We start from the raw sequence: 25,967 nt of genomic DNA on the forward strand, positions 1-25,967 counted from the left end.
AGGCCGTGGGCCTGTCCCTTTAAGACCTGGGAGAGCAGCAGCACCCCGTTTTTCTCCAGGCCGTTGAAACCTACCCTCTCCCCACCTTTTGCAAGGCGTGAGGGAGCCTAGAACCCTCGCGCCTGCCAGCGGTTGGTATTACCTGGCTTCCTAACGTTTGCCAGTTTCCGGTATCCCTATTAAACCTGTGTCTCTCGTGCTTTTAAACGTGTCTTGATGTACTAATGTGTTCGCTTTAGGTGTTTCCTTCTCTTGAATTGTCTCTTAAGACTTCAGCCCATTTCTCTTTGCTGGGGACGTCCTTATTCCGATTGGCAGGACTTCCAGATGTTCCTCTCTGGTTTTCGATGTTGCAAATATCTTCCCGTATTCTGTCCCGTGTCTTCTAACATATCCCTGGGTGTCCTTCACTAAGCAGAAAACCTTAACTTTGATGTGATTAAATTTGCCAGGTTTGAGTCTGATGTTTTGTGCTTATGAATTTTTGCTTGAGAAGCCCTTCTTTGCCCTTCGGTTGCAAAATATGTTCCTACATTAACATCATAATTTTGGCATCCCATGTAGACCTTGAATCTGCCTGAAGCCCACCCCCAGGGTCAGCCAGCCTAGTCCAAATTCTGAGGGGTTAGGGAGAGATTCTGTCTTATTTTTCTCCATATAATGAGCCAATTTTCCAAAGCCATCATCGGATCGTTCATCCTTCTTGGTGATGCCACTTTAGTCATGTATTATGTCTCCTAAGTGTACACGAGTCTGCCACTGAGCCCTCTATTCTGTTCCACTGGTCTTCATGCCTATCCCTGCACAGACCCCATATTGGATTTATCATTATGGTCTTGTAATAATTTCTTAAAGAACCTGTAGTTCAAGTCTTCCTTCTATGCCCTCTTTCATTTATGTTGACATAGCCTATGTGAGGCCTAAATGCCTCCATATAAATTTTAGAATAACTTTTTAAAAGCCGTAAAGAATCATTTGGAATCTTTATTGAAGTTGCATTGTATTCGTAGATTAATTTGTGAATAATTTTTGTCTTTTGATATTATCTATCAGAGAGCACAGAATAAGTAGGTCTTCTAATTTCCTGTATATTTGTTACATTGTCATAAAAACATACTAGGAGTAAATAAATTGGGGTAGAGTGGAGAGAACCAGGGAGCCATGGTGGTGATGGGGGGGGGGGGGCCATCCTGCAGCACCCCGATGAGCCCTGCAGCCCAGGGCCTGATAAGGTGATGGCCAAGGCCAAGCTCTGGCCCAGTCACATTCCTGCGGGACCAGGCGGGCCGGGCACCAGGCAGCCCTCTCAGCCAGTGTCTCATTTAATCCTTCATCAACCCTGTGGGGCGGCTGCTGCCACCCCTGCCTTACAGGTTCAGCGGGTGAGGAACTGGTCCTTGGCAGGATGCTGGGCCTCTCGGGGCCTCCGTGCCTCGTCCCCACACGGGGCTGTGCACTTGGCAGAGCTGAGGAGGAATCTGGGAGCCTTAACCTTCACACCGGGACCCCGGACCTCCTAGTTCACATACAGGCTCATGCTTTACACAAGGGCTCCACCTGGTTTCTCTTCAAGCCAAGGAAGGGGGTCTCGGGAGGCCAACTACCTCCCCCTGAATCATGCGGGGCACTGGACTTCGTCACCTCACTTAGTGCTCTCAGGACGAGGCAAGGACTCGATCTCAATTTTACGGAGCGGGAAGCGGGCTCAGAGAGGCGCGGTGACGTGCGTAGGGCCACACGGCCCCTTCGTAGCAGAGGCGGGATTTGAACCCAGGCCCTCAGACCCTGGCGTCCCTCTGCTCTTCCTGAGCGCAGGTTGGGGGGAGGGAGCTGAGACCCTTGGCTTGAGTTGAGAATCCTAGGTCTGTGAGGATAAACCCCAGCCCCACCACGTGTGTGCACAAAACCGAAGCCTGTGGCTCAGCTGCCGTGATGGCCACACCCCAGGATTTCCCTTCCAGGAACACGGTGACTTGCTTAAAATAGGACCCCCCTTCCTGTCTTTCATCTGTTGCTGGTCCCAACTTGGCATCTGGCAGGCCGGCAGCCCCGGGGCCGTGGGGAGGGTCTCACTGGACTAACTTCTCATCTGTAGAATGTGCCTGACTGGGCCGGGTGCGGGTGGGGAGGGGTGCATTCCCCGCTGGTTAGTAAGCAAGGCTGGGGCGGGAACGGGATGGTGGAGATGGGGCTCGGGGAGGGGGACCGTCCCAGGGCTCTGCCCTCCTGTCCACAGGCTGGGGAAGGGGGTGTGGGGAGGCGGGCTGTGTCTCTCTCCATCTGTCCCTCTCTGACCTCTTCCTTTGCATCAGCTCATCTGTTAATTCTCTCTCTCTAGCTCTATCTCTCTATCTCTTCCTCCATCTCTATTATCTGCCTCCTTTTGTTTCCTATGGAGGAAACAGCATGCGGTTGCTTGCCGACACAGAGGTCCAGCTGCTGGAAGCAGGGTCTGGCCTGGGACACACCCCTGGCTCAGGGCTGTCAGGCTGCTGCCAAGCTCACACATCTACCTATTAGGACTTCGGATATCTGCTCAGGGTCCCAGATGCACCCGGGCCGGGCTGACGGGGCTAGTGAGGCCCGCAAAGCCCCTGCTCTGTAGCTGTAGGTGCTCAGATTCCCGGTGGGGTGTGCGGGGGTGGGGGGGGAGGGGAAGGCTGGGGGGATGTGCTCCCTCTCTCTGCTCAGCCCAGCCCCCTCCCCTGCCCTGCACCTCCAGCCCACTGTGACCCCCACCATGACCCCTACCGTGACAGCAGGTCAGAGGTCAAGCCACCCACATGGCAGTCAGAATGGGAACAGGGGCCTTGCTGGGGGTGTCACCCACTGAGTGGCATTCTCTGAATGTCAGTGTCCTGGCACCTGAAGGGCTGGCAGCCCCCCCAAATGGTGGGGGTTCTTCTGTGATAATAGGCCATGGTGGGACTGGCCGAGACCAGGTGGGCTGGGGGACCAACCCCCCAAACAAACCTCCAGTTCACAACTACCTGGTGCCTAAGGGGCTGACGCCTCCTAAATGCCCCCTCACCACGGGCAGGGGAGCCAGCGGGTGGAGAGGCCGTGACAACGGGGAGGAAGGGGAGGCTGGGCTCCTTGGAGGGGCTGTGCCAGCAACAGACTCCCCTCTTACTGCGACCAGACGGTGGGCAATGGCAGATAGGCTGCTTCTCTATGAAGGCAGGGGTGGGGTGGGGTGGGGGGGTGTGCAGAGCGGCAGGGGTGAGGGTGCTGTTCTGTGCTGGTAGGAGGCTCAGGGTTAGGGGAACCTTGAGCCCCTGCAGTCCTGGATTGGGGGATTCTGATGCCAGAGCCGATCTGGGTGGGACCTCTGAGATCATGTGGTTCGCCCCGTCCCTCCCCCTCCCTCCCCAGCCACACTCGTGGAGACCGAGGCCCAGAGGGAGGCGGGGAGCTGTCCAGGTGCACACAGTGGGTCAGAGCCGAGTCCTGTCATTGCGACGCCGTGTGGGTCTGCTCAGCCCGGGCGGTGCCGGAGGAGGAGGACACGGTGGTCTGGCTCGGGAAGTAGAGGACGGTGAACCAGCAGAAGATGAAGACACCTGCGGAGGAGAGGGCAGCGGGGAGCTGGGCGGCCTGGCGGCGGCTGCCCAGAGGAGAAATAGCCCCATCGTAAAAGTTCAAGAATTTACGGGGAAATGGGGCAAAAATGAAACCGGAAAAAGAATCAAAAAGGCATCTTGGAGTTCAGGTTTAAATATGAAGGGTGCCCAGCTGGCGTGGCTCGGTGGTTGAGCGTCCACCTATGAACCAGGAGGTCACGGTTCGATTCCTGGTCGGGGCACATGCCCGGGTTCCATCCTCAGTGTGGGGTGTGCAGGAGGCCACCAATCCATGAATCTCTCTCATCATTGATGTTTCTGTCTTTCTAAGGTGGCCCCATCAGATCCTTGACACTCCTACGAACTGGAAGAGACCTAATCAGACCGTCGTCACTAGACTTGGCAGGTCATCTGGGGTTGAGGTGACCATATTGGGGGCCACGGGTAGGAATGGGCCAGCGGAGAGAGAAGAAGGCGAGAGCATGCACGTGGCTCCAGAGAGAAAGATGGAGAAAGTATCTGCTTTGCTTTGGAGGCTTTTCCTGAGCCTGGCAGCAGCTCCCCTGAGGCCAGCCAGCCTTTCTGGCCCGAGGGTCTGGGGAGAGGCCTGGGTCGGATATTTACAGTCAGCAGCCCTGACCTGAGCTGGCCTCATGGAATCCTGTTTCCTGCCAACCACTCTCTCCCTGCCTCCCATCCCAACCTCCCGCCCCAGGGGCGGACGGGGCAGCCGCCACCTCCCGGGCCCAGGAGCCTCACCTTGTAAGGAGTTGAACAGTGCGAAGATGTAGATGGTGGACAGGCCCAGCGGCGTGAGGATGGCCAGCCCCCAGGTCGTGCCCACCAGGCTCGAGAGGCCCAGCAAGGTGAGGGCCCCCTTCCAGTGCTGCCTCTGCTCTTTGCCGGCCGTGGCACTCGACAGAGTGAAGATCTTCCAGGCCAGCAGGCCCAGCACCACAGCGCTGAAGAGGAAGGTGACGAGGAAGTAGCCGTGGACGGTGGCGTAGAGGGCAGTTTTCTCCCGGAACCAGCACCTGGTGGAGGTGGGTGGCCATTGGGACGGGGCCAGGTCCTCCTGACCAGCGAGCCCTGGGCAGTCTCCCCGGACTGACGTTCAGCGACCGAGAAGACGCCCTTCCCGTCTCCACCCAGCAACCCCCTCTCCTGGGGGAGGGGCTCTTGGGAGGCTCTGGGCTGGTGTCTCTTTTTTATTTTATTTTCATTTTTAAATATATTTGTATTGATTTCAGAGAGGAAAGGAGAAGGAGAGATAGAACATCAGTGATGAAAGAGAATCACTGATCAGCTGCCTCCCGCACACCTCCCAGTGTGCCCTTGACTGGAATCGAACCCGGGTCCCTGGAGTCCACAGGCCGGCACTCTATCCACTGAGCCAAACCAGCTAGGGTTCTGCTGTCTCTTTAGACTAGTGGGTGCAATAGGGTCAATTGGGCCCCAGAGATATGCCCCACATGATGTTGTAAAAAAAATGAATTAATAACCATCGTTTAAAAAGTAGGAGGTTTGGCATAAGCACCCAGATTTCTGCTTCTGTTGTAAAACCACATGCCTGGGGCCGGGGGAGGAGGGGTCAATCGGGAAAAAGGAGACACATGTAATACTTTAAACAATAAAAAATACACCACACACTTAAAAAAAACAAAACAAACAACAACACACATGCCTGGCAGCTGCCCATTAGACGGTGTGTGACTGCCAGTCTAATGCAGCCCCACCCCACCCCAGGCTGCCACATGCACTTATCTTATGGTCTACCCTGTGGCCCTGCATTTGAGTCCAGGGGACATGACCAGCCCCTCTTAGCACAGAGCCATGGGCCCAAGACAGACGCCCTGGGAGGGGCTTGGCTCTGCCCCAGTGCTCCCTGCACTGCAGGGGTGAAAGTCCAAAAGGGCATGTCTGTCAGCCCTCCACCCCATTGTACAGATGAGGAGACTGAGGCCCAGAGAGAGGACGAGCTTGCCTAAAGTCACACAGCAACGCAGAGGCAGAGCCTACATAGGACCAGAGCTGCTGGGGATACGCGAGCAGGTTGTGCCCTGCGCAAGGGCACCTGGCTGCTGGGGCAGGTGGGGGCTGAAACCCAGCTGAGCACCTGGCCTGTCAGATTGGGGGTAGGGGGCACTTTTAAAAACATGTCCCCAGCCCTAACCGGTTTGGCTCAGTGGATAGAGCGTCAGCCTGCGGACTGAAGGGTCCCAGGTTCGATTCCGGTCAAGGGCATGTACCTTGGTTGCAGGCACATCCCCAGTAGGGAGTGTGCAGGAGGCAGCTGATCCATGTTTCTCTCTCATCGATGTTTCTAACTCTCTATCCCTCTCCCTTCCAACTCTGTAAAAAACCAATAAAAAGTATTGAAAACAAAAACAAACAAACATGTCCCCAAGTGCCAGATGGACTGGTGGTGGACCAGGCTAGAGCAAGGCGTCCCGCCTCCTGCTCCTGGTCTCTCTCTTCCTTCTCAGGACCCCTCGCTCACTGCATATCCTCTCTCCAGGCCTCAGTTTACCCCTGCGGATCGGAGGATCCTTCGCCTTGACTTCCTGGGTCTCTCCTCTCCCCACCTCCCTCTGGCCTCCACATGTGCAGCCAGGGACCCGGCGTCACTCCTGCTCCCACAGCCACCACTCACAGCTCCAGTGTGGTCCTGTTGTCCCGGTCTTGGATGGTGTAGAGGCCATAGCTGTTGGCACTCCCGGTGCCGATGACCATGAGGACTGGCAGGCCTGGGCGGAGGAGGAGGCACGGCATTGCTGGGACACAAACCCCGGAGCCAGCCCCTCTGCCCAGCCCGGCCACACCTACCCCAGCCCACGAGGCTCAGCTTCAGGAAGTAATGCCCGAAGTAGGTGTTGAAGACCCTGATGACGAGCAGGTAGAGGTGGAAGGATTCCAGCACCATCCAGGTGAAGACACAGAGCAGGAAGTAGTGGAAGATGGCCCCGCGGGCCACACAGGCAGCATGGGTCCCCTGTGGGCCATGCCCCACATCGATGAAGAAGACCAGGTTCAGGAGAAACAGGCTGACACTCAGGGCCACGTGGATCTTAGGGGCATCTTCTGACTTGAACCTCTTCCAGGAGAACCTGGGGGAAAAGGGCCAGCGAGGGGCTGCAAGGGCCGCAGCATCACGGGGCCTCTCCACCCCGCCTCCTCTGCTCCGCCCCTGCCGCGGCCAGAGCGAGGGCCCTCGGGTTCCGGTCCAGGAGCCCACCCATGGCCACCCGGATCCTGCCGGTCTCCTCCCTCCCTCAACTCGATGCTTCAGCCCAACGGCATAACTTTCCATTTCCTGGGTTCATTCTGCTGTCCGTCCCTGGTTTTGAAATGGTACCAGGAGGATAGAAAATGCCATCTTTGGGGAAAGCTGGGTGAAGAAAGCATGGGACTCTGTGCGCTCTGTTCACCACTTCCTGCGAGTCTATAATTATCTATTTATTTGTAAATGTATTTTTATTGATTTCAGAGAGGAAGGGAGAAGGAGAGGGAGAGAAACACAATGATGAGAGAGAACCATTGGTCGGCTGCCTCCTGCACGCCCCCCCGACTGGGGGATTGAGCTCGCAACCCGGGCTTGTGTCCTGACTGGGAATCGAGCCCTGACCTGGTTCATACGTCAAGAGTCAACCACTGAGCCACGCCGGTCGGACTACATAATTGTTTAAAAATATTTGAAAGAGCCCTGGCCGGTTTGGCTCAGTGGATAGAGCGTCGGCCTGCGGACTGAAGGGTCCCAGGTTCGATTCCGGTCAAGGGCATGTACCTTGGTTGCGGGCACATCCCCAGTAGGGAGTGTGCAGGAGGCAGCTGATCGATGTTTCTCTCTCACCGATGTTTCTAACTCTCTATCCCTCTCCCTTCCTCTCTGTAAAAAAATCAATAAAATATATTTTAAAAAAATATTTGAAAGACTTCAGTTCTGGGGCTCCGTGTACGATGTTAACCGTCAGGACAGCTGAGAGCCCGTCATGCAAGCCTGGGCTCCCTGAGGCCCCTGGGGGTGGAGAAGCTGCCTGATACGATTGACAAAGGAGAGAGCGAAGTATGAGAAGCAGAGGGAGACCGGCTCCCGGGGACCTGGTCCTGGATCGAACCGCACCGCATTTTACGGATGAGGACACTGAGGTTTGGAGAGGACGTCCATATGATTTTGCACGACCAGGGTGCCTTTGGCCCGGCACCGTGTGCTGCCTTTGAGGACAGGAGGGCGTGGGGATGGGTCACCCACCTCAGGGTCACGTAGAAGACAATGGTGAAGGCCAGGAAAACCATGGAGGCGCCACAGCCGACCTGGGAGATTCGCACCAGGGTCCGCACGGTGGCCTTGTCCAGGGTCGGCCTCTGTGGGCAACACCCCCAACCAGGACCCCATCAGCTGGTGGCCAGGCCCACCTATCCCCAAAGGCCATGGCCTCTGCCAGGAAGCCCCCTCCCAGGACAGGAGGCTGGGCCCCTCCAGACGCGCTGGGGGTGGGGAGGGGCATTACCAGCAGCAGAGCGAAGAAGGTCAGGTGGTCACAGCGGCAGATTGTCGCCTGCGCTCCGGGCTCTGTGGAGCAGCCCTCAGAAGACCAGTCTCCTGTGGACCCTGGAGAGGAGGGGAGAGGACCATCGGGAGGGGAGGGAGGGGAGAAGGAAGAGGAGGGACCAGAGAGGGGAGAGGGGAAAAAAGAGGAGGGAGGAGAGGGGAGGGCCCTGCACCCCGAAGGGAGTCCATACTCCCCGCACCTGTCTCACCCAGAGGAGGTCCTCCAGGCCCTACCTTTAGTCACATCCCAGAATACACAGGTGAGGGTCATGTTCTGAAACCAGAGAATGGGAGTCAGGAGAGAGGCAGGGGGAGGCTGGGAAAGGGGAGAGAAGGGCGTGGGAGGGGAGGGGGGGACCGCATGCTCCCTCCTCTTAGCATGTGTGTGCAAGGCTCACACAGGAACATCGTGGTCACATAGGAAGGTGGGTTACACCGTTGATGGCCCCTGGATCGGCACATGAGGGGCCTGGGTATGGTGACGGGCTGTGGGTGGGAGAGTTGCATGCCTGTGGGTGGGTGTGTAATGCCGTGTGCATGCATGTGGGGGTGTGCCAGGTCCTGTGTGCACCTCTGTGAGCACGTGACGGGGAGGGTTCCGGAGGCATGTGGGCATCCGCACACAGGGTGGGCACGCATCCCTGGGCACAATTGTGTGTGCGGTCCTAACGGCTTCTCCTGGGTGGATGTGGAGGGTGGACGGTGCGGAGTCCTGTGCTTGTCTGTCCGTGTGCCCAGAGGTGCCCACCCGCCTTCTGCCCCTGCGTCACTGCCGGCCTGGGTGGGGGCTCACCGGAGGCTGGCGCGGGTGCGAGAAGGTGATCTCCACAGGCTCCGGCAGCGCCGTGACTCGCATCCGGCCCAAACTCAAGCCCACCAGGCGGTTGTTCAACACGCTGCCCTCGTCCTCCAGGCTGAGCTGGGGGCCCTGTGGAGGGAGATGGAGGGCCAGGCTGCAGAAGGGCTGTCTCAATTCAGCCGTGGCAGGGTTCCTGGGAGCCTCCAGGACCCATGGTCCTTGCCTGGAGGGCAAAGTCTGGACCAGGGGCCAGAGGACCAAGGGGTCAGGGGTGACATCCTCCCTGCTGCTCCCTATGGCCTCCTGCTTGGGCTGGTCACAAAGCCAGGCACCCACCACTCTCCACGCCTGGCCTCCAGGCTCCTCTGCCTCTTAACTGGAGGGGCACGGGGCCAGGAGAAACATCAGCCCAGAAATGGGGGGCGGTGGGTGCCTACAGGGGTAAGTACCCCACCACTGAAGGCCCTGGCCGCACCAGCACTGGGCATGCACACGTCTGCATGGGAGCACATATATGCCTCTGGGACACGCATGGGACACGTCTGCATGGGTACGGGCACACTCGCTCATGTGGACTGTGTGTGTAGGAAAGACATGCATGTGTGTCCCAGGAACATCGTGACCCACCCATGACGTGTCCCTGTGAGCCCTGGGACACGTCATGGCACTCACGGAGCCTCAGTTTTCCCAATCCAGAGAATGGGAGTAACAAGGAGACCTTCCAGGGGTCTCGTCCTAGAAATCTGGACAATCTGTTACCGGGACCCACTCATCCACTTAACTCACCAGCACCCATCATGTGTGTCCCACAGGGACACGGGCACACTTGGGATACACATACAGTCCAAGGTCACTGGTATGTGGGGTCCGAATATCTGAGTGTGTGGACCAGTGTGAGCCTGAAAGCCACAGGCTCTAGAGACGGGTCTGGGGTGGCCGTGAGCTGCAGAGGCTCTTCGCCTTCTCCGTCGCCATGGGGTTCCTCGAGGAAGAGGACGGGCATTGGCTGGGGAGCCTCAGAGCTGCCCTTCCCTCCACCTAGCGTCTCACCTTGAAGAGGTTCCCCAGGCCGACGTCCAGCACAGATACGGCCAAGGGGACCACCGGCCGGCTGCCCTGCAGGGAGGCGAACAGGCTTCTGGGCAGCCGGACGCTGGCGGGGAACTGGTGCTTATCCTCCGTCATCTGCCCCGGAATCTGTAACCACAGACCCAGTGGCTCCTTCTCGACCCAAGGATTCCAGCCCCCAACACAGGTCCTGCCACTCCCCCAGGGGGGAGGGAAACTGAGGCACGCCAGGTGGAGAGCCGGCACCTGAGGACCTCCGCTCTGAGAGGCAGGACATCGGGGACACAGCCCCAGCTCTTCTCTGTCCAGGCTGTGAGCCCTGGGACACGTCATGGCACTCACGGAGCCTCAGTTTTCCCAATCCAGAGAATGGGAGTAACAAGGAGACCTTCCAGGGGTCTCGTCCTAGAAATCTGGACAATCTGTTACCGGGACCCACTCATCCACTTAACTCACCAGCACCCATCAGCAAGGAAGAGGGGCCCTGCAGGGACACAGGAGGGCTAGGTTTTGCTGGGCACCAAGCCCAGACCATGACTCCTGCAGAATTCCGAAAGCCATGCCTGAGGAAACCGGCCAGAGCCAGCCAGCAGGGGCGGGGACGCTTCACCTGAGAGAGGTTCAGAGAGAAGTGCAGGTCTTCTGCGATGCTGGTGCTGACGTTCTTGACAAAAGCCTTCAGAAAAGGCAAATCCACCGTCCCCCTCAGACTCCTCTCCACCAGGTAGATCTCATAGTCCAGCCAGTATCTGCAAGGGGCCGGGGGCAGGGGCAATGTGGGGCCTTGCCAGCTGAGCCCCCCACTCACCTGGTCCCCAACCTGGATGAAAGGAGGAGAGAAACCATGGGCCATGATCATCAGGCTCTTGGGGCGGGAGGGGTGACTCAGAATAGCAACGGGAAGACCCTGGGAGCACCGAGGAACAGCCCAAGCTTGTCCGAGGGATTCTAGCCAGCAGTCCCTCTGAGTATTTCACGTGTTTGTCTTTTTGTAAAAACTTCCATATAACCTAAAACACATCATTTAACTACTTTAAAGTTTATGTGGACCTATGAACCAGAAGGTCATGGTTTGATTCCCAGTCAGGGCACATGTCCAGGTTGTGGGCTTGATTCCGGTGTCGGGAGTGCAGGAAGCAGCCGATCAATGACTCTCTCTCATCATTGATCTCTCTCATCCTCTCTCTCTCTCTCTCTCTCTCTCTCTCTCTCTCCCTTCCTCTCTGAAATCAATAAAAATATTTTTCTAAGGTGTACAAAGCATCACCCCATACCCATTAAGCAGTCACTATCTTCTCTCCTCCCCTAGCCCCTGGCAACCACTAATCTGGTTACCGTCTCAATGCATTTGCCAATTCCGGATATTTCCTATAAATGGAATTAGATGGCACCTGACCTTTTGTGCCTGGCTTCTTTTACTTAGCATCATGTCTTCAAGGGTCATCCATGTTGCAGCTTGTACAAGTATTTCATTCCTTCTTTATGGGCGAATAATATCTCATTGTACGGATATACCACATCTTGTTTTTCCATTTGCCCATTGGTGGACATTTGGGCCGTTTGCATGCTTGGGCTATTGTGACTAGGGCTGCTATGAACATTCACAGATAAGCTTTTGTTTGAGGATTTGTTTTCCGTCCTTTTGGGTACCAACCTAGGAGTGAAGCCGGTGGTAATGCTTTGCTTAACTTTCTGAGGATTTGTCAGGCTGTCTTCCACACCGCTGCACCCTTTCGCATTTCCGCCAACGAGGTAGGCACCGATTTCCTCATGTACTTGCCAATACTTATTCTTCGATTTGCTCTTCATGGGAGGTATAAAGTGGCATCTCATTGTGGTTTGAATTTGCATTTCCCTGATGTGTAATGATGTGGAGCATCTTTCTATATGCGTGCTGGCCTTCGCATATCTGCTTTGGAGAAATTCCTCTGAGCCTTTTCAACTGCAGGATGGTAATTGCGTGGCGTGGGTGAGCGCCTCCTCGCATCTCTTGAGTACTCACTGCATACCGGGAATTCGGTCTTTGAGGACGGAGCTGTGTGGAAACTGACTTATGGGACCTGAGCTGCTGTTGAACCTCACAGAACATAGAAGTTAATTGGCATTTATTTCACCACAGCTCCCTGGCCTCCCCTAAAACAGCAAGGTGAGGCCAGTCTGTGGCGCTCTCCGTGGTACTGAAACTTCAATGCAAGCCAGGTGGTTGTTTTAAACCTAAGGTCTTAAGATCTGCTGCTCAGGCTAGGCCTGAGACAGCAATGGAAAGGGAGGGGTAGGGGTGGGGGGAAGATACAGCCAGATCAAGGCTGTTGGAAAGGAGTAGCTATGGAGGGCTTGCCAGGAACACAAAAGGAGGCTCTTATTTTGACATCATTTTTGAACGCTCACAGTTACCAAGGCAAAAACCCCCCAAGAAACCACAGAAAAAATATTGTGTAATGTAAAGAGTAAGCCAGGCAGAGATGTGCAAATGTGCTTGAGTGTAGCAGGCAATTAGAACACCATCAAGCCAGAAGCACTGGGGCGAGGCTGTCCAAACCCATGGATTGAACCACGTCAATTGAGTCTAGCTTTTGTTTACCTTTTAAAAATGGAAACAAAGAAGAATTGAGGCCCTAGCCTGTTTGGTTCAGTGGATAGAGCATTCGCCTGCAGACTAAAGGGTCCCAGGTTCGATTCCGGTCAAGAGCACATGCCCAGGTTGCAGGCTTGATCCCCAGAGGGGGGCATGCAAGAGGCAGCCGGTCAATGATTCTCTCTCATCATTGATGTTTCTATCTCTCTCTCCTTCTTCCTTCCTCTCTGAAATCAATGAAATCAATAAAAATATTTTTAAAAAGAAGTATTGCGATTGTCATGATTACCGAATAAAATCGTGAATTGTATTTCATTATATATTTCACCTCATGCACTTTAAAAAAAAATTCTGTGGCCTCATAAAACAGCCCCATTTGCTTTCTCAAGGAAATATTTCCTCATCTGCTTCGCAGAGCACTTAAAAAATTATTTTAGGTGTGAAATGTAACATATTCAAAAAGTCTAAAGCATCGCTATACCAATGAATTTTTAATTACAACATCGACACCCACTTAAGTACCATCTTGCCTGCCTGATACTAGTATAGCTACTTAGATTCCTTTGGTTTCATGTTTGCCGAATACATATCTTTCCACATTGTGCCTGCTGGTGGTTGTTTTTCATGGTTAAGTGGTGTGACATTAAACAACTCGCCTTTTACTTTGGAGGGGACATCTTGCCACTCTCCAGACATCCGAATGCCCAGAAAATGCAATGAGATGATGGGCCCCTGAATTCTTGCGGGCTTTATCTCCCATCCTCTAGTTCACTCATGTCTTCCTCAGGCGTCTTAAGTACATGTCACTTTCTGCTCCTCAAATCTAATCGGCATAATGTGGGCTAGCGATGCTTTGCTGAATGTCAAGATCAATAAGGTCTCTGTGAAGTATATGATGACAGCAAGGAGGGGGGAACTGCCACAGCCCCAAGGAAACACCGCGACAGAATACTGTTGGCTCTGCCAGGTCCTTGCGAACTGGTACGGAGGAAAAAGCATTCGCCGGGTAATAGCTGGGTACCCATTGCCAGGGCCTGTGTTGATTTGTTCAAGTGATCACATCCGTCTGGGACAGCAGCTGTCATCGGACTCGCCACGCGATTAAGTTCCTGCTGGTCCGCAGCCATCCTCCGAGACCCGCCTGACTCGGAGAGGTCAATGGAGTTGGAACAGGTACCGCCACCCCTGCTTCTTTCAAATCTGTCACAGGGGCATTGCTCTCTGCAGGGATGTAGCTTCATTTCTGGTTTACCAGCTTGGGAGAAGATATTCCAGGAGCGTCCACTTAACTCTTTCATTGTTTGATTTTGGGGGGTTATTTTGTTGTTAATCCTCACCCCAGGATATTTTTCCACTGATTTTTTTTTAAGAGAGAGTTGGAGAGGGAAAGATGGAGAGAAACATCAACATTGATGTGAGAGAAACACATTGATTGGTTGCCTCCTGCACAGGCCCTGACCAGGGCCCAGCCCAGGGAGGAGCCTGCAACCAAAGTACATGCCTTGACTAGATTCAAACCCGGGACCCTTTGGTCGCAGGCTGACACTGTATCCACCAAGCCAAACCGGCTAAGGCTCCACTTAGCTCTTCAATGGAATGCCCTCCAAAAGCAATTCAGTGGAGAAAGCATAGTCTTTTCAATAAATGGTGCCGAAACATTAGATATCCAGATGTAAAAGTAGTAATAAAAATAATAATAATGTAAAGTTAGACATTTATCTCACACTGTACACAAAAATTTAACTCCAAATGCACAACCTAATTATAAGAGCTAGAACCATATACTTGTAGAAGAAAACTTAGGAGAAAATCCTTGCAACCTTGGGCTAGATGAAATGTCTTTGATATGACAGCAAACACACGCACACAATTTAAATTGGGCTTCATCCAAAGTAAATGTTTGGATCTTCAAAAGATAACATTAGGAAAATAAAAAGACAAGACATACATACAGCCCTAGCTGGTTTGGCTCAGTGGAAAGAGCGTTAGTCTGCGGACCGAAGTTGTCCCGGGTTCGATTCTGGTCAAGGGCACACGCCTGGGTTGCGACTCGGTCCAACGTGCAGGAGGCAGCCAATCAATGATTCTCTCTCATCATTGATGTTTCTATCTCTCTCTCCCTCTCCCTTCCTCCCTGAAATCAATAGAAATATATTAAAAAATAAAATACACCATTGGCCCGCCCCTTCTCACATTGGTGTAGCTTATACAGCCCTTCATATTTTGGTCCCGACTTATATTTTCAGTTCTATCCCCAACCCGCCCCACCTCCCCATTGTTACTTCCATCACCAGCACGTTATTCTTTCACAGTTCAAAGCACTGGTGTTCTTCCTCAATGCTCCCTGAAGTTCGGTTGCCGGTATCTCCTAACATTGCTTGGGTACAACTGGAAAACTCCTATGCAACCTTCAAAGCCCTTTCCTGGGTTCCCTCCTCTAGGAAGCCTTGGCAGACGTTTTCCCTTTGAGCTAACCTGGTCCCTTGTTCCCCTTCTGTAGGACCACACTCTGGAGTCACCATCGTTTGGGCCTGTGTCTGTCCCTTCACAACTCCCAATGGCAGGGACGGGGGCTGATTTATCTCTGTATCCACTGAGTCAGAGGAGCCTCAAGGTCAGAGAGATACGCGTGTCCAACAACAAGGTGGAAGGGCGAGATGGGAGCAGCATTTTCTGGGGTCATGGGGGCTGATAGTTCCGTCCCGTCCCTCCTCCCCACCCCTGCAGGAACCCCAGATCCCTGCTCCCGCTCAGAGGGCCTTGTTACCTCTGCAAGTTTTCCAGATGACAGGAGGAGCTCCCCGACTGCGCGCAGTTGTTGAAGCACTCCGCAGTGTTCATCAGTTCGAAGGGTTCGTAATGGTCCTTATTGATGAGCCCCAGGCAGACGTTCCTCGGCTGCTCAGTCTGTGTTGTTTGCTCAGATTTGTTCGTGAAATCTTTCTCACCTAAGGGAGGAACGTAGAGTGTGAAGGGGCAGCAAGGGCTCCAGAGTCTGTGGTGTGGGCTGGAACCCCAGCTCCGCCCATTCACACTGATGGTGTGCACTTGAGCTGGATCACACCTTCCCTGGGCCTCGGGTCCAAGGTGAAAGGAGATACCCTTCCCCTCCTCCCTCACTCCCCCCCTTCTTACAGGGCCAGTGGGATGCTTTGGAGAAAGTGTGTACAAAGGGCTTGGGCATGTGGCTCTGTAGATAAAAGGTTTACTATGTTAGTGATAGTACCCTTTTGCACCTCCTCCAGGAAGTCTGCCTGGCTTTTTGCAGTTGTTTTACATCAGACTTTACATCCAAAGCCCTTGCAACTGTGGCCTAATGAATGTATTGGTCTTGGTTTGCCTCATTCTCCCCCATTTCCATTACAACCCTCATGGCAACTTCCTGGAGTAGGGAACACAGCAAACTGAGGCCCCTGTAGCATAGTGACTGGGGCAAGGTCACCAGCTAGCTGGAGATGGCTCCAGGACTAGCAACCAGCTTCCATGACTTCCCGTTCCGTTCCCTTTCACCTGGGACAGGGGCTGGAGAGGAAGCTTTGGGTCACGTACAAGCTGTGTGGCCTCAGACAAGTTATGTAAACTCTCTGAGGCTCAATCCTCTCATCAGTCAAATGAGGCCAATGGGTTTTGGGGGGAGATTAGAGATCATAAAGGACATAACCCATTGTAGGTGCTCATTTCTCATCAAAGGCAGGTGGCCTGGCTGCACGGGCGCTCATCCCTGCGAGGCAGCGACCGGCTGGAGATGAGCAGCAGCTGCCCCCTCGGTGTGGGTTTGTCAAGTCCAGTTCACCACAGACCCCACCGCTCCCCACTGCCTCCCCAGCACTGACACCAAGTTACCTCCCCCTTGTCCAGATAAAGCTCCCTGCAGGTTTTTTCCCCCTCTGCCTGAGGGATCACCATGGACTTCCCAGAGCAGCAGGGAAATGAATAAGAGCTGGCCAGGTGGGCAGGGGCTGGAGCACAGCTTTCCTGGGAAAGAGACCAGCAAGGACAAGGCCTGGGGTTTTCAAACTGCCCCTGGACAATGGCCACATGTGTGCAAGGCCAAGAGTGAAGTGGGCGGAAGAGTCTTGTTCCTGGTTTGGATGCCTGAGGACTGTGGGGCCATTGTGGGGACGGGGGGCGGGGGAGCGGAGGAGGGTGGTGGGAGGGCAGTGTGAGCCCTGCCAGGCCTCAGGCTCTACAGCTCCCCTGCTGCTTCTCAGAGATCAGAGGCCAGGTGGAGAAGAGCTTGTCCAGGGCCCAACTGTGTCCCAGGCCACACGTGTCCCGGGACCCATCTATGTCCCAGGCCCACCCGTGTCCCAGGGCCCAACTGTGTCCCAGGCCACACGTGTCCCAGGGCCCATCTATGTCCCAGGCCCACCCGTGTCCCAGGGCCCATCTATGTCCCTGGCCCACCCGTGTCCCAGGGCCCATCTATGTCCCAGGGCCCACCTGTGTCCCAGGGCCAGGCCTGCCAGGGAGCCACAGTGCAGGTGGCATACTGGGGAGCACTCTCCATGCTCCCTCCATCCCCAGGGCAACGATCTGAGGCCCAGAGGACCAAAGTTTACCAGGATGGCATCTAACTCAAGCCCCCTCCCTACCCATCCTCGCCCCTGGCACGGGGTCTCCGGGCTTGGCAGGAGGGGATGAGGAGCCAGTCGCTCACCTGAGGCCAGGAGCAGGAGGAGCGAGAGAAGCAGTGCCCCCAGGGTCCTGGGCGGCACCATCCTTGGCCAGCCTTGTCCACTCCGGAGGGAGCCCTGTGGCTGTGTATCCTCTGGTCCCAGGCTCTGCAGAGCCCTCTGGCCCCCACCCTCCCCCGCAGCGCAGCGTCAGAGCTTCCTGTGGCCTTTTTGTAATCCTTCCTGCTCCATGGCGCCATCGGTTGGGTTGTGAAAGGTGTGGGGAACTGGGCAGTGCTCCCGTCTCACCCCATTCTGTGACCACCTGCAGAGGGAGCCGGACTGGGCAGGAGCTGCCGAACCCACCGGGGGACGCGCTCCTGGCCCTGCCTGGGAGGGTGCGGTGGGGCTGCGGCCTAGTGGCCACAGAGGCCTCACAAGAGCGGGCCGCTGGGGAGTGGTGGTGAGCACGGGCTTTGGAGTCAGGCACACGCAGCTCAGACCTTCCTCTCACAAGCTGGGGGCCTCTCTGAGCCTCTGTTTCCTCCTCTGTTAAGCAAACGGCAATGGGCTGCCTCCCAGAACCGGGTCAGAGTTTGAGGAGGCCCATACACGCGGGCACACAGCCTGGCTACAGGGATGAGGCTCAGCATGGATGGAATGTGTGCTCTCTTGCTCACGCCTATGGTCCCTATGGTTCGAACAAAGCCAGGCTCAAATCCATGCCTGCTGGGGGCTGGGAGAAGAGAGGGAGCCAGCCCAGGGGTCCGGGCCCTTTCTCACCAGGAGAGGCAGGCTGGGAGGGGGCGGGGACAAGAGCATGGGCTCTGGGGATTGGCCAGGCCTGGGCTGACGTCTGTCCTGGCCACTTCCTGGCTTTCCTGAGCTGTCCGTTACTCTGCGCCTCTCAGAGGCGCGTGGGGATCTCATGAGATGATGCCAGTGAATTGTTCGGTCACTTTGAGTGGCCATTGTCATCCCTATCATTGTCTGACTGTCCCATGACCCGGTGGCCCAGGCAGGAAGTCAGGGCAGCAAACACACATGGGGTCAGACATGAAGAAAGGGAGGGGCTGGCCACTTCATCCCCAACTCTGGTGGCCCCATGGAAGCCTGCGGATGAGGCCAAGGCCCTGGGCATATCGGTCCACCGCCACATTGAGATCAGAAGGTAAAGGGCACCCCGCCAAGAAGGTGCATGTGATCAGTCCCCCCTCCAGCTCAGGCCAGAGCCAGACCTGCTCTGCTTTGGGGGCCTCATGGGGACCCGCCCAGCCCCGACTGGCCTCTATTTCCACTTCCTCCCCCATGGCGTCTGGACAGGACGCGGTCCCCAGCTGGGCCCTCTGGGCCTGAGGAAGGCTGGGGAGGGCATGTCGGGGTCACTTGTGGGGTGTGGTGGCAGGCAGGAATCTGGCATGGGACCCCAGGCGTGTCCCCTGCAGGGAAGACTGGGAGGACAGACGGGAACCACTGGGCCTGCCCCTCCTCCCACCCAGCAGCCTGCCGGCCTACCCACCCCAGGTCCCCGGCACTGGACAAGGGCTCTGTGACTTGTTACCTGCTGAGCCCACCCCCGGAGACCCGTCCTGGCACCCAAACCCTCAGAGGGTCCCAGGCACACCTCACACACACCTCCCGGGGCAGCTGGGAGCGGAGGGAGGAGACCGGGGAGGGCAGAAAGCTCGGAGGCGGACCTTGGCGGACCTGCACCGGCCTTCAACGCCTGGGACGAATAGCAACAAACACGACTGCTCCCAGGACTCACGCGGACAGAGTGTGTTTGACCTGCTTCACCTGTGTCACGGGGTGGGGCGGGGAGATTTGGCCGAGCAAGGCTGGAGGCGGTGGGTGATGGGAGAATCGTTCAGTCATTTCAGCCTTGCAGGCCCTGTACCTCACACTGGTCCAGAAACTGGTGACACACATCACGCGGACCAGCCGAGAGCTGAGTTCAGCCCTCACATGTGACTTCCTGGGCCAGCGAATTTTTCTGGATCGGCCACCATTTTAAAATCCAGGGATGTGACACCACCACAAGGTGGATTTCTTGTTTCTCATCAAAGGCAGGTGGCCTGGCTACACAGACGCTCATCCCTGCGAGGCAGTGACCGGCTAGAGATGAGCAGCAGCTGCTCCTCGGTGTGGGTTTGTCAAGTCCAGTTCACCACAGACCCCACCGCTCCCTATTGCCTCCCAACACTGACACCCAGTTGCCATTTATCCTTCCCCTTGTCCAGTAGGTGTTTTGTTTTGTTTCTCCCCACCCCCCCCCCACACACACACACACATAGTCCTCTTCTCTCATTCACGTTTCCCAATCAGTGACTTTTAACAGTAGCAGAGAAGAAAACTCGGGAGCAGCACCCCAAAACGTTTACATCAATTTGTTAGGTGACGACAACAGCAGACTTTTATTTTCTTCTTTACACTCTTCTACGCTTTCCAAATTCTCTACAATGAATATCACTTCCTTTTTAATATCAAAGACAAATGAATTAGTAACTACAAAGAAAACCCTCCCCATCTGTAAGGCTGAGATGCAGATCCAATGCTGCCTCCTGCAGGAAGTCTTCCTGGATTTCCCGCCAGGCAGATGGCTCCCTTGACCCCATGCCTGTAGCTCCAGGAGCTCTGGTCTCGTGCGCGCCTCACACACTAGGCTAGGAGGTCACAGGGGGGGCGGGGGGGTGACCAGGTCTGACCCTCTGTGTCCAGCAGAGTGAACTGCAATGGGCTCTAGGCCGGTGTCACCAGCTGAGATATGCCTCTGTCTGCAGGGTGCCGGGGTGGAAACAGACTTACTCCACCATGGGCCACGGTTCCAGCCACCAGCGGGCCTTGGGGGAGCCTGAGGTCCCCCGAGAGGTATGGGCTTGGCAGTGAACGAGGGTGATGCAGCTTACAGAGAGGCCCCGGTGGACAAACGGAACTAGCCCAGAACACCTATCCTAAGCCTGAGTCAGGGGCCCGCAAAGGCCCGTGCAGTAAGTAAAGGTTTACAGCAGGCACAGGGCAGCTCTGGGGAACCATGGCCCAAAACACACCATTAGAATTGGGGGCTGTGAGTGGAGGACAGGGGAGGGGAGAGGGTGGGTTGGGAAGCTGACAGAGCACAGAGCCCTGAGCTCAGCCGCAGGGCAGCTGCTGCTGGTCGGGGTAGGGGTAGGAGTCTCCTCCCGCTGAGGTCTGAAGCTCGGCCCCAATCCCTTTCACCCTGGGTGCCACCCTTGGGTTAAAATGACAGGGACTGCAGAGTACCCTCCTGGTGGTCACCAGAAACAGGATAGCCACGGCCCACTTCTGTCCTGGGCAGAGACACGAGGCCAAAGCCTCTGCCAGGCCTCCAAGGTCCACGATCTGACTCCGGGGCCTGCGGTTCCCGACCCCCAGCCACGAGGGCTGAGCCCAGGGCGGGCGAGTTCAGCCCCAGGCGAGGGCGGCCAGGAGGATGGTCCCACTCCTGAGCCCCTTGAGAGTGAACCCAAGAGCCCGGTGGTCCGAGGGCCAATTCAGAAGGCCCAGCCTGGGAGTCCGGCCGCCATGCGACAGCTCCAGCCCTCTGAGGTCCCGGGGCCGGCGGCAGGGGCGCAGGCAGTGGTGCGAGGCCGCATCGCTGCTCCCTCACACCGGGTGGCGGGCTGGCGACCTAGATGCAGCTGGACGAGGTGCTGCCTGAGGTGATGGGGAGCCTGGTGCTGTCCGAGCTGCTCTTCAGAGGGGAGGGCCCGCTCTGGGCCTGCAGCCGCATGGACCAGTACCAGAGGAAGATGAGGAAGCCTGTGGGCGGCGAGGGACACGGGGCTCAGCTGGCGGGCGGCAGCATCCCCCCAACTTCTCCCTCCCAGAGTCACCTCGACTCAGATCTGCCCCCTGCCCTCTGCCCTCCTCTGAACACAGGCTCCCGGCACCAAAGTGACCCCGCGGTCACCCACGACACCAGGCCACGCCTACCTTGGAAGGAGGTCATGATGCTGAAGAAGTAGAGGACAACAAGCTGGAAGGTGCCGGAAGCAAAGGAGAAGAAGACCAGGGCCCAGGGCAGGCCGAGGACCAGGCTGAGGCCCAGCAGCGTCAGCACGTGGGGCCACTTCTGGGTGTGCGGATGCAGCCGCAGGATCTGCACCACCATCGTGGCCAGCATGGCCGCGTTGAACAGAAACACCAGGCTGAAGAGGCCCAGGTTGGTGATGTGGCTGACCAGGGAGTCCCGGATCCAGCACCTGCGGACCAGGGTGGGGGCTCAGCGGGTGGGGGCTCAGTGCAGGGCTGGGCGGGCCCAGTGGGGTGCAGGGGAACTGCTTTAAACACCAGGGGCTCATGGGGTGAAAAGTCACTCCCTCCTCAAGTCTCCTTTATTCCTTCTCGGGAGTCAGAGGAAAGGCTCCGTTGGGTGCTGATGTGTTTTTATTGCCTCTTACTCTTGCTAGTCTCCCTTTTCAACAAAGAGCCGGCCTCCGGTTCACAGCCAGCAGCCAGCATTTGGTACCAGGGCTTCCTTGTCCCCGTGTTTGTTTGTATGATATGATTACTCGCTGTGTCTGGCAGTGATGCTGGTTTCCGATTTGTAGTTGATAAGATAATTTTTAAAAGGTACATCTTCAAATCAACAGTTAGACGATTTAAAGGAAAACATTAAAGCAAGTAATAATATAGATGGTACAAAGGTGAAGCACCCCGAGGCCCAAACTCCTGCCCCCACCACACACAGCCACTCACATGGACGGATAGATGACACTCTCTGGGGTCCTTTGCACAGACAGGATGATGGAGCCGTAGTTGTTAATGTCCACCAGTGCCACCAAGGTCACCAGGAAGGCGGGGAAGCCTGTGGACAGCAAAGGGTGAAGCTCCATCTCCCGCCCTGTGAGGCTCACCCCTCCCCTGCCTTCTGGTGAGGCCTGAGGATGGGGGAAGGGGAAGGAGGCAGTGAGGAAGCCACCAGAGAGCTGGGTGGAGAAGCACAGCCAGGTGCCTGGCTTGGCCAGAAGCCAGGGCAGGTCTGGGGGCCCACCAACACCCTGCACCAACTTACCCCAGCCCACGACGCTCAGCTTGAGCAGGTAGCCGGGGACGTACGTGCCGAAGACCTCCACCACCAGTCGGTAGAGGTTGTAGCCCTCCAGGCCCATCCAGGAGAGGCAGGCGAGCAGGGAGAAGTGTAGGAAGATGGCGCTGGCGCGGCAGCCAGCCTCGGAGCCTGTCAGGGCCACCGGCTCGCTGAGCAGGAAGCTCACATCCAGCAGGAAGACAGCCAGCAGCAGGTTCATGTGCACCTTGATGGTGTAATCCCGAGACTTCCTCCTGCGTGGGGGTGGGGCAAGGGGAATGGTTACCCTGTGACCCACTCCTCCTCCTCCAGGCAGCCTTCCCAGACTACACACACAAACACCACACACACACACACACACACACACACACACACACACACACTCCAGACTGCAGCCAAGCCATTCCCCACTTGTCCCTGTGCACCTACTATGTGCATTTAACAGCAGCCTTAGCCAGACAGCAAAATAGACAAATCAGCCACTACAACCCACCAGATGCTCCCAAAGTCAGGGGAAAATGCTGTTACCCACACACCACAGGTCTGAGGAGGGAAGGCGGTGCCCAGGGGCCAGCAGCCAGCACCTCTCACGGCTCCCACCACCACACCCATCTCCAGGGCAGGTCTCCATGGAGGTGGGTCCTGGCCTGGGGGCCTGGAACGGGCCTCCCTCCCCTCTGCCACCCTCCCCGGTCCTACCTGGAGAAGAGGTAGGCGGCGATGGTGAGGACGCAGGCCAGGGCGGAGATGACACAGCCCACGTAGGACAGGAGGGTCAGGTAGTGCTTGTGCACGGCGTCCACCTCCACGGAGGCCACCTGGGTCCACGAGACAGGTCAGCGCTGCCTCGGTGTGCCCCCTCCATGAGCCCGTGGTCCGTGGAGGGGGGGGGCCTCAAGGGTCTGTGAACCCCCTCCCCAGACTGAGCAGACTGCGGTCCCGTGAGTGCATTTTCTGGAGGGGCCTATAGCTTTCAGCACTTTCCCCAACGGGTCCCTGACCCACAAAGGCCAGGAACCCTCACCAGGTACCCTCTTCTGTCCGGGCACTGATTCGTTTTCTACAACATTCAATGCAGGATTAGGGTGTCTGTGATGGAGAAAGCACCCACCCCCAGGGAAGAGCTGAAGGCCACTCTGGTCTCTAAGATTCTGAGAACAGGGACCTCGGACACAAAGCTTCTGAGATCTTGGGGGAACTCATGCCCACCCAAGGGCCTCCACACTGGACCTCGGTACCCCCCTCGAGGGCTCCTTAGAAGCACTCTCCTAGCCCCACACCAGCCCGGAGGAATCAGCATTCTAGGTCAGGGCCCGGAATCTGCATTTTTGTCATGCGCCAAAACTTGGCGGTAAACGGCAGGGGTTGTAGAGACCAGCTCCTTTCCTTAGGAGCTGTGTGACCTCGGGTAAATTGCTTAACCTCTCTGAGCCTCCGTTTCATTATCTATAAAATGGGAGAACAGGAGCCACCTCGGGGGTTGTTGTGAGGAACGGGTGACAGACTATCTGAGGGGTGGCGGGCACACAGCAAGAGCTCACCATCAGAACTGCGAAGTAGGTCAGGTGGTCGCAGTGGCAGGACGTCTGCATCTCTCTGCTGATGGTCTTGCACCCGGCGCTGCTCCAGCTCCCTGGGCCGGTCACTGGGGAGGGGACAGCATGGGGGCTCTGATCAAGCCCAGTCTCCCAGGACCCCACTGAACCCCCAAATGTATGACTGTATCATTCTCCCGAGCCTTTGCTCCACCCAGCAGATCCCTCATCTGCCATCACTCCCTCTTCAAAGCCCACCTTATCCAGGAAGCCCTCCCTGATTAACCCCATGCCCCCCACCCTGCAGGTACCTGCCCAGGGCAGACCCCTCCACACTCACGTGCCGAGCCTTCAACCCAGAATACACATTGTAGCGTCACGTTCTTCTGTAGGGGCCAGAAGGGAGAGTGCATCCATTACAGTCCACCCCTTCATGGGCCGGACAGGAAGTCAGTGTCAGGCCACACCCACACCCCCCTCTCCCCAACACACACACCCCAGTTGGACCTGACAGCCTGATTGGCCAGTCGACCATTTCGTTAAAGACCAGTGATTCAGAAGAGAGGGGGAAGGAAGGAAAACATGGCCAAAGGGGACCCCGCCTCCTGGCCGGTTTGCTCACACTCACCGGCTGTGGCTGGTGCTGGAAGGTGAGCACCACGGGCTCCGAGAGGTTGGCGACCTTGGTGTTCGGCACAATAATACCCAAGACCTTCTCCCCCAAGACTTGGCTGGAATTCTTGTCCTAGATGTGAGGTGGGGGAGAGGGGAGGGGTTCGGGGCTGAGAAGCAAGGCCCAGAATCCCCTAGCTCTCTAGGCTCCTGTCGCTGCCATGCTGGGTCTCCCGTTGGGATCAGTGATTGCACGTGTAGTCATTTACACTGTAGTGAGAACAATGCCACTCAGACCCCCCGGGGAGATGTGCACGGTGCGGGCCAATTTCTGGCTTTGTAAGGAAGGGCTCTGACTCCTGGAGGAGGGGCTGGGCTCCACGCTTCCTTCCATCTTTCCGTCAGACAGACTCGGCTTTTCCGGGGTGGGGGGGGCGGGGCAGGGGAATGTACCTGGAACAGGGCTTGGCTGCTGAAGTCCACCAGGAGGAGTCTCTGGGCAGCCTCCCCCCTCCGGCCTTTGGTCTTCTGGAAGAGCGCGCGGGGCAGCAGCACCGAGTACTCCAGGATCTCCCCCGGCCCCTCCTGCAGACAGAGTGTCCTTAGCGTCAGCCAGAGAGCGACCCTCGCCCCCCCCAGCCCCTCCCATGCACACACTTTCCCAGATGCTGCCTGACCCACAGCAGCCCTTCTCCCCCTCCTTCGTGGGCGCCAGCATTAGCTGGGGAGCTTTATGGTTAGAGCCCAGGCCCCCAGGGGCAAACAGGCCTGAGACAATCCCACGGTATCCTGTCCTCGGGCTTCAGACGCCAACCCTGCCTTTAGCATCCTTGTGTGTGGGGTGTGGATGGCTCCCAGCTCACCAGGCCCAGGCAAGACACCATCTCATGCACGGGCGTTCTGGGGGCGGTCTCTGTCTGCACAGATGTGCCCCTCGTGCAAGGACCAGCCCCCCACCCCACCCCCCACCCCCACCCCCCACCAAGGGGTAGCCCTGACCAAGGGAATTCCTTGGGCCTGGCTCCCTGCTCGTCAGCACACATCCAGCACGCCCCTCCCTGGCCTCCACATCCGCTTCCCGCCCTGGCAGATCCCGAGCCCTGACCTCCTGCCCGGAGTGGAGGTGCAGGTCCCGCAGGCCGGCTGTGGGCTGGAGCTTCCACACGGTGGCGTTGACCCGCTCCTCCTCGAAGGACACCGTGTCCCCTGTGAACCTCAGGGAGGTCAGCTTCGACTCCAGGCTCTGCAGCTGCCTGGCAGGGGCGAGAGAGGTGGTGACTCCTGGGGGTCGGGGGGTCCAGGCTGGCGAGCAGGGAGCCACAGGGAGATACACAGGAAAGAGGCAGACGGGGAGAGGGAAAGGGGGTCAGGGGAGAGGAGAGAGGGGGCAGGAGAGAAAAACAGAGAGGATGACCTGCAGGAGGGAGAGAGGAAGCGGGAACATCCGGGCAAACAGGAAAGGGGGGTGGGGGTGGGGGTGCGGCCTGTCCTGGGCCCAGTTCTGCCTGGTCAGACCTACTCTGAGGCCCTGGAGCAGCCCTACCGTCCCCAGGCCTCAGTCTGCTGAACTGTAAAATGGGCCCATCCTTTGTCCTTCACT

The 25,967-nt window shown here is 56.9% G+C and overlaps 3 protein-coding genes across 7 annotated transcripts in view; 1 reads left to right on the forward strand and 2 right to left on the reverse strand.

The window, feature by feature from the left end:
• Window positions 1-25,967, forward strand: part of KIFC3 (kinesin family member C3) — a 268,780-nt gene that overhangs the window by 83,181 nt on the left and 159,632 nt on the right. The gene's annotated exons all lie outside the window — the stretch shown is intronic.
• ADGRG3 (adhesion G protein-coupled receptor G3) lies at window positions 2,775-17,313 on the reverse strand. Its single transcript, XM_070397889.1, has 12 exons — window positions 17,215-17,313; window positions 15,322-15,502; window positions 10,590-10,728; window positions 9,962-10,108; window positions 8,906-9,040; window positions 8,347-8,386; window positions 8,072-8,172; window positions 7,813-7,925; window positions 6,390-6,670; window positions 6,217-6,310; window positions 4,323-4,597; window positions 2,775-3,563 (listed from the first exon to the last, which is right to left on the reverse strand). The coding sequence occupies exons 1-12, from the start codon at window positions 17,273-17,275 to the stop codon at window positions 3,454-3,456; spliced, it is 1,677 nt and encodes a 558-aa protein (XP_070253990.1). The 5' UTR covers window positions 17,276-17,313; the 3' UTR covers window positions 2,775-3,453.
• The window catches only part of ADGRG1 (adhesion G protein-coupled receptor G1), a 34,523-nt gene continuing 28,112 nt past the window's right edge, over window positions 19,557-25,967 (reverse strand). For all 5 annotated transcript variants that reach the window (XM_070399121.1, XM_070399120.1, XM_070399124.1 and 2 more), the window contains exons 5-14: window positions 25,473-25,620; window positions 24,821-24,952; window positions 24,384-24,500; window positions 24,096-24,141; window positions 23,762-23,865; window positions 22,920-23,038; window positions 22,206-22,474; window positions 21,890-21,998; window positions 21,125-21,393; window positions 19,557-20,950 (exon numbers count right to left, since the gene is read on the reverse strand). In XM_070399121.1, the coding sequence (XP_070255222.1) occupies window positions 20,820-20,950; window positions 21,125-21,393; window positions 21,890-21,998; window positions 22,206-22,474; window positions 22,920-23,038; window positions 23,762-23,865; window positions 24,096-24,141; window positions 24,384-24,500; window positions 24,821-24,952; window positions 25,473-25,620 (1,444 nt within the window). In that variant the 3' untranslated portion in view covers window positions 19,557-20,819. The remainder of the gene's footprint in view (window positions 20,951-21,124; window positions 21,394-21,889; window positions 21,999-22,205; window positions 22,475-22,919; window positions 23,039-23,761; window positions 23,866-24,095; window positions 24,142-24,383; window positions 24,501-24,820; window positions 24,953-25,472; window positions 25,621-25,967) is intronic.

This window comes from Myotis yumanensis, unplaced genomic scaffold (genome assembly GCF_028538775.1).
Source record: "Myotis yumanensis isolate MYYU_CA2020_CCGP unplaced genomic scaffold, mMyoYum1.0.hap1 SCAF_18, whole genome shotgun sequence".
NCBI lineage: Eukaryota > Metazoa > Chordata > Mammalia > Chiroptera > Vespertilionidae > Myotis > Myotis yumanensis.

Coding starts and splice junctions, on each gene's coding strand:
- ADGRG3 (XM_070397889.1), bottom strand. CDS start 17,275: ATGGTGCCGCCCAGGACCCTGGGGGCACTGCTTCTCTCGCTCCTCCTG. Junction 6,671..7,812: donor GTCTTCTACGTGACCCTGAG/GTGGGTGACCCA, acceptor CTTTTCCCCCAG/GTTCTCCTGGAAGAGGTTCA. Junction 4,598..6,216: donor AACAGGACCACACTGGAGCT/GTGAGTGGTGGC, acceptor CACCTCCACCAG/GTGCTGGTTCCGGGAGAAAA.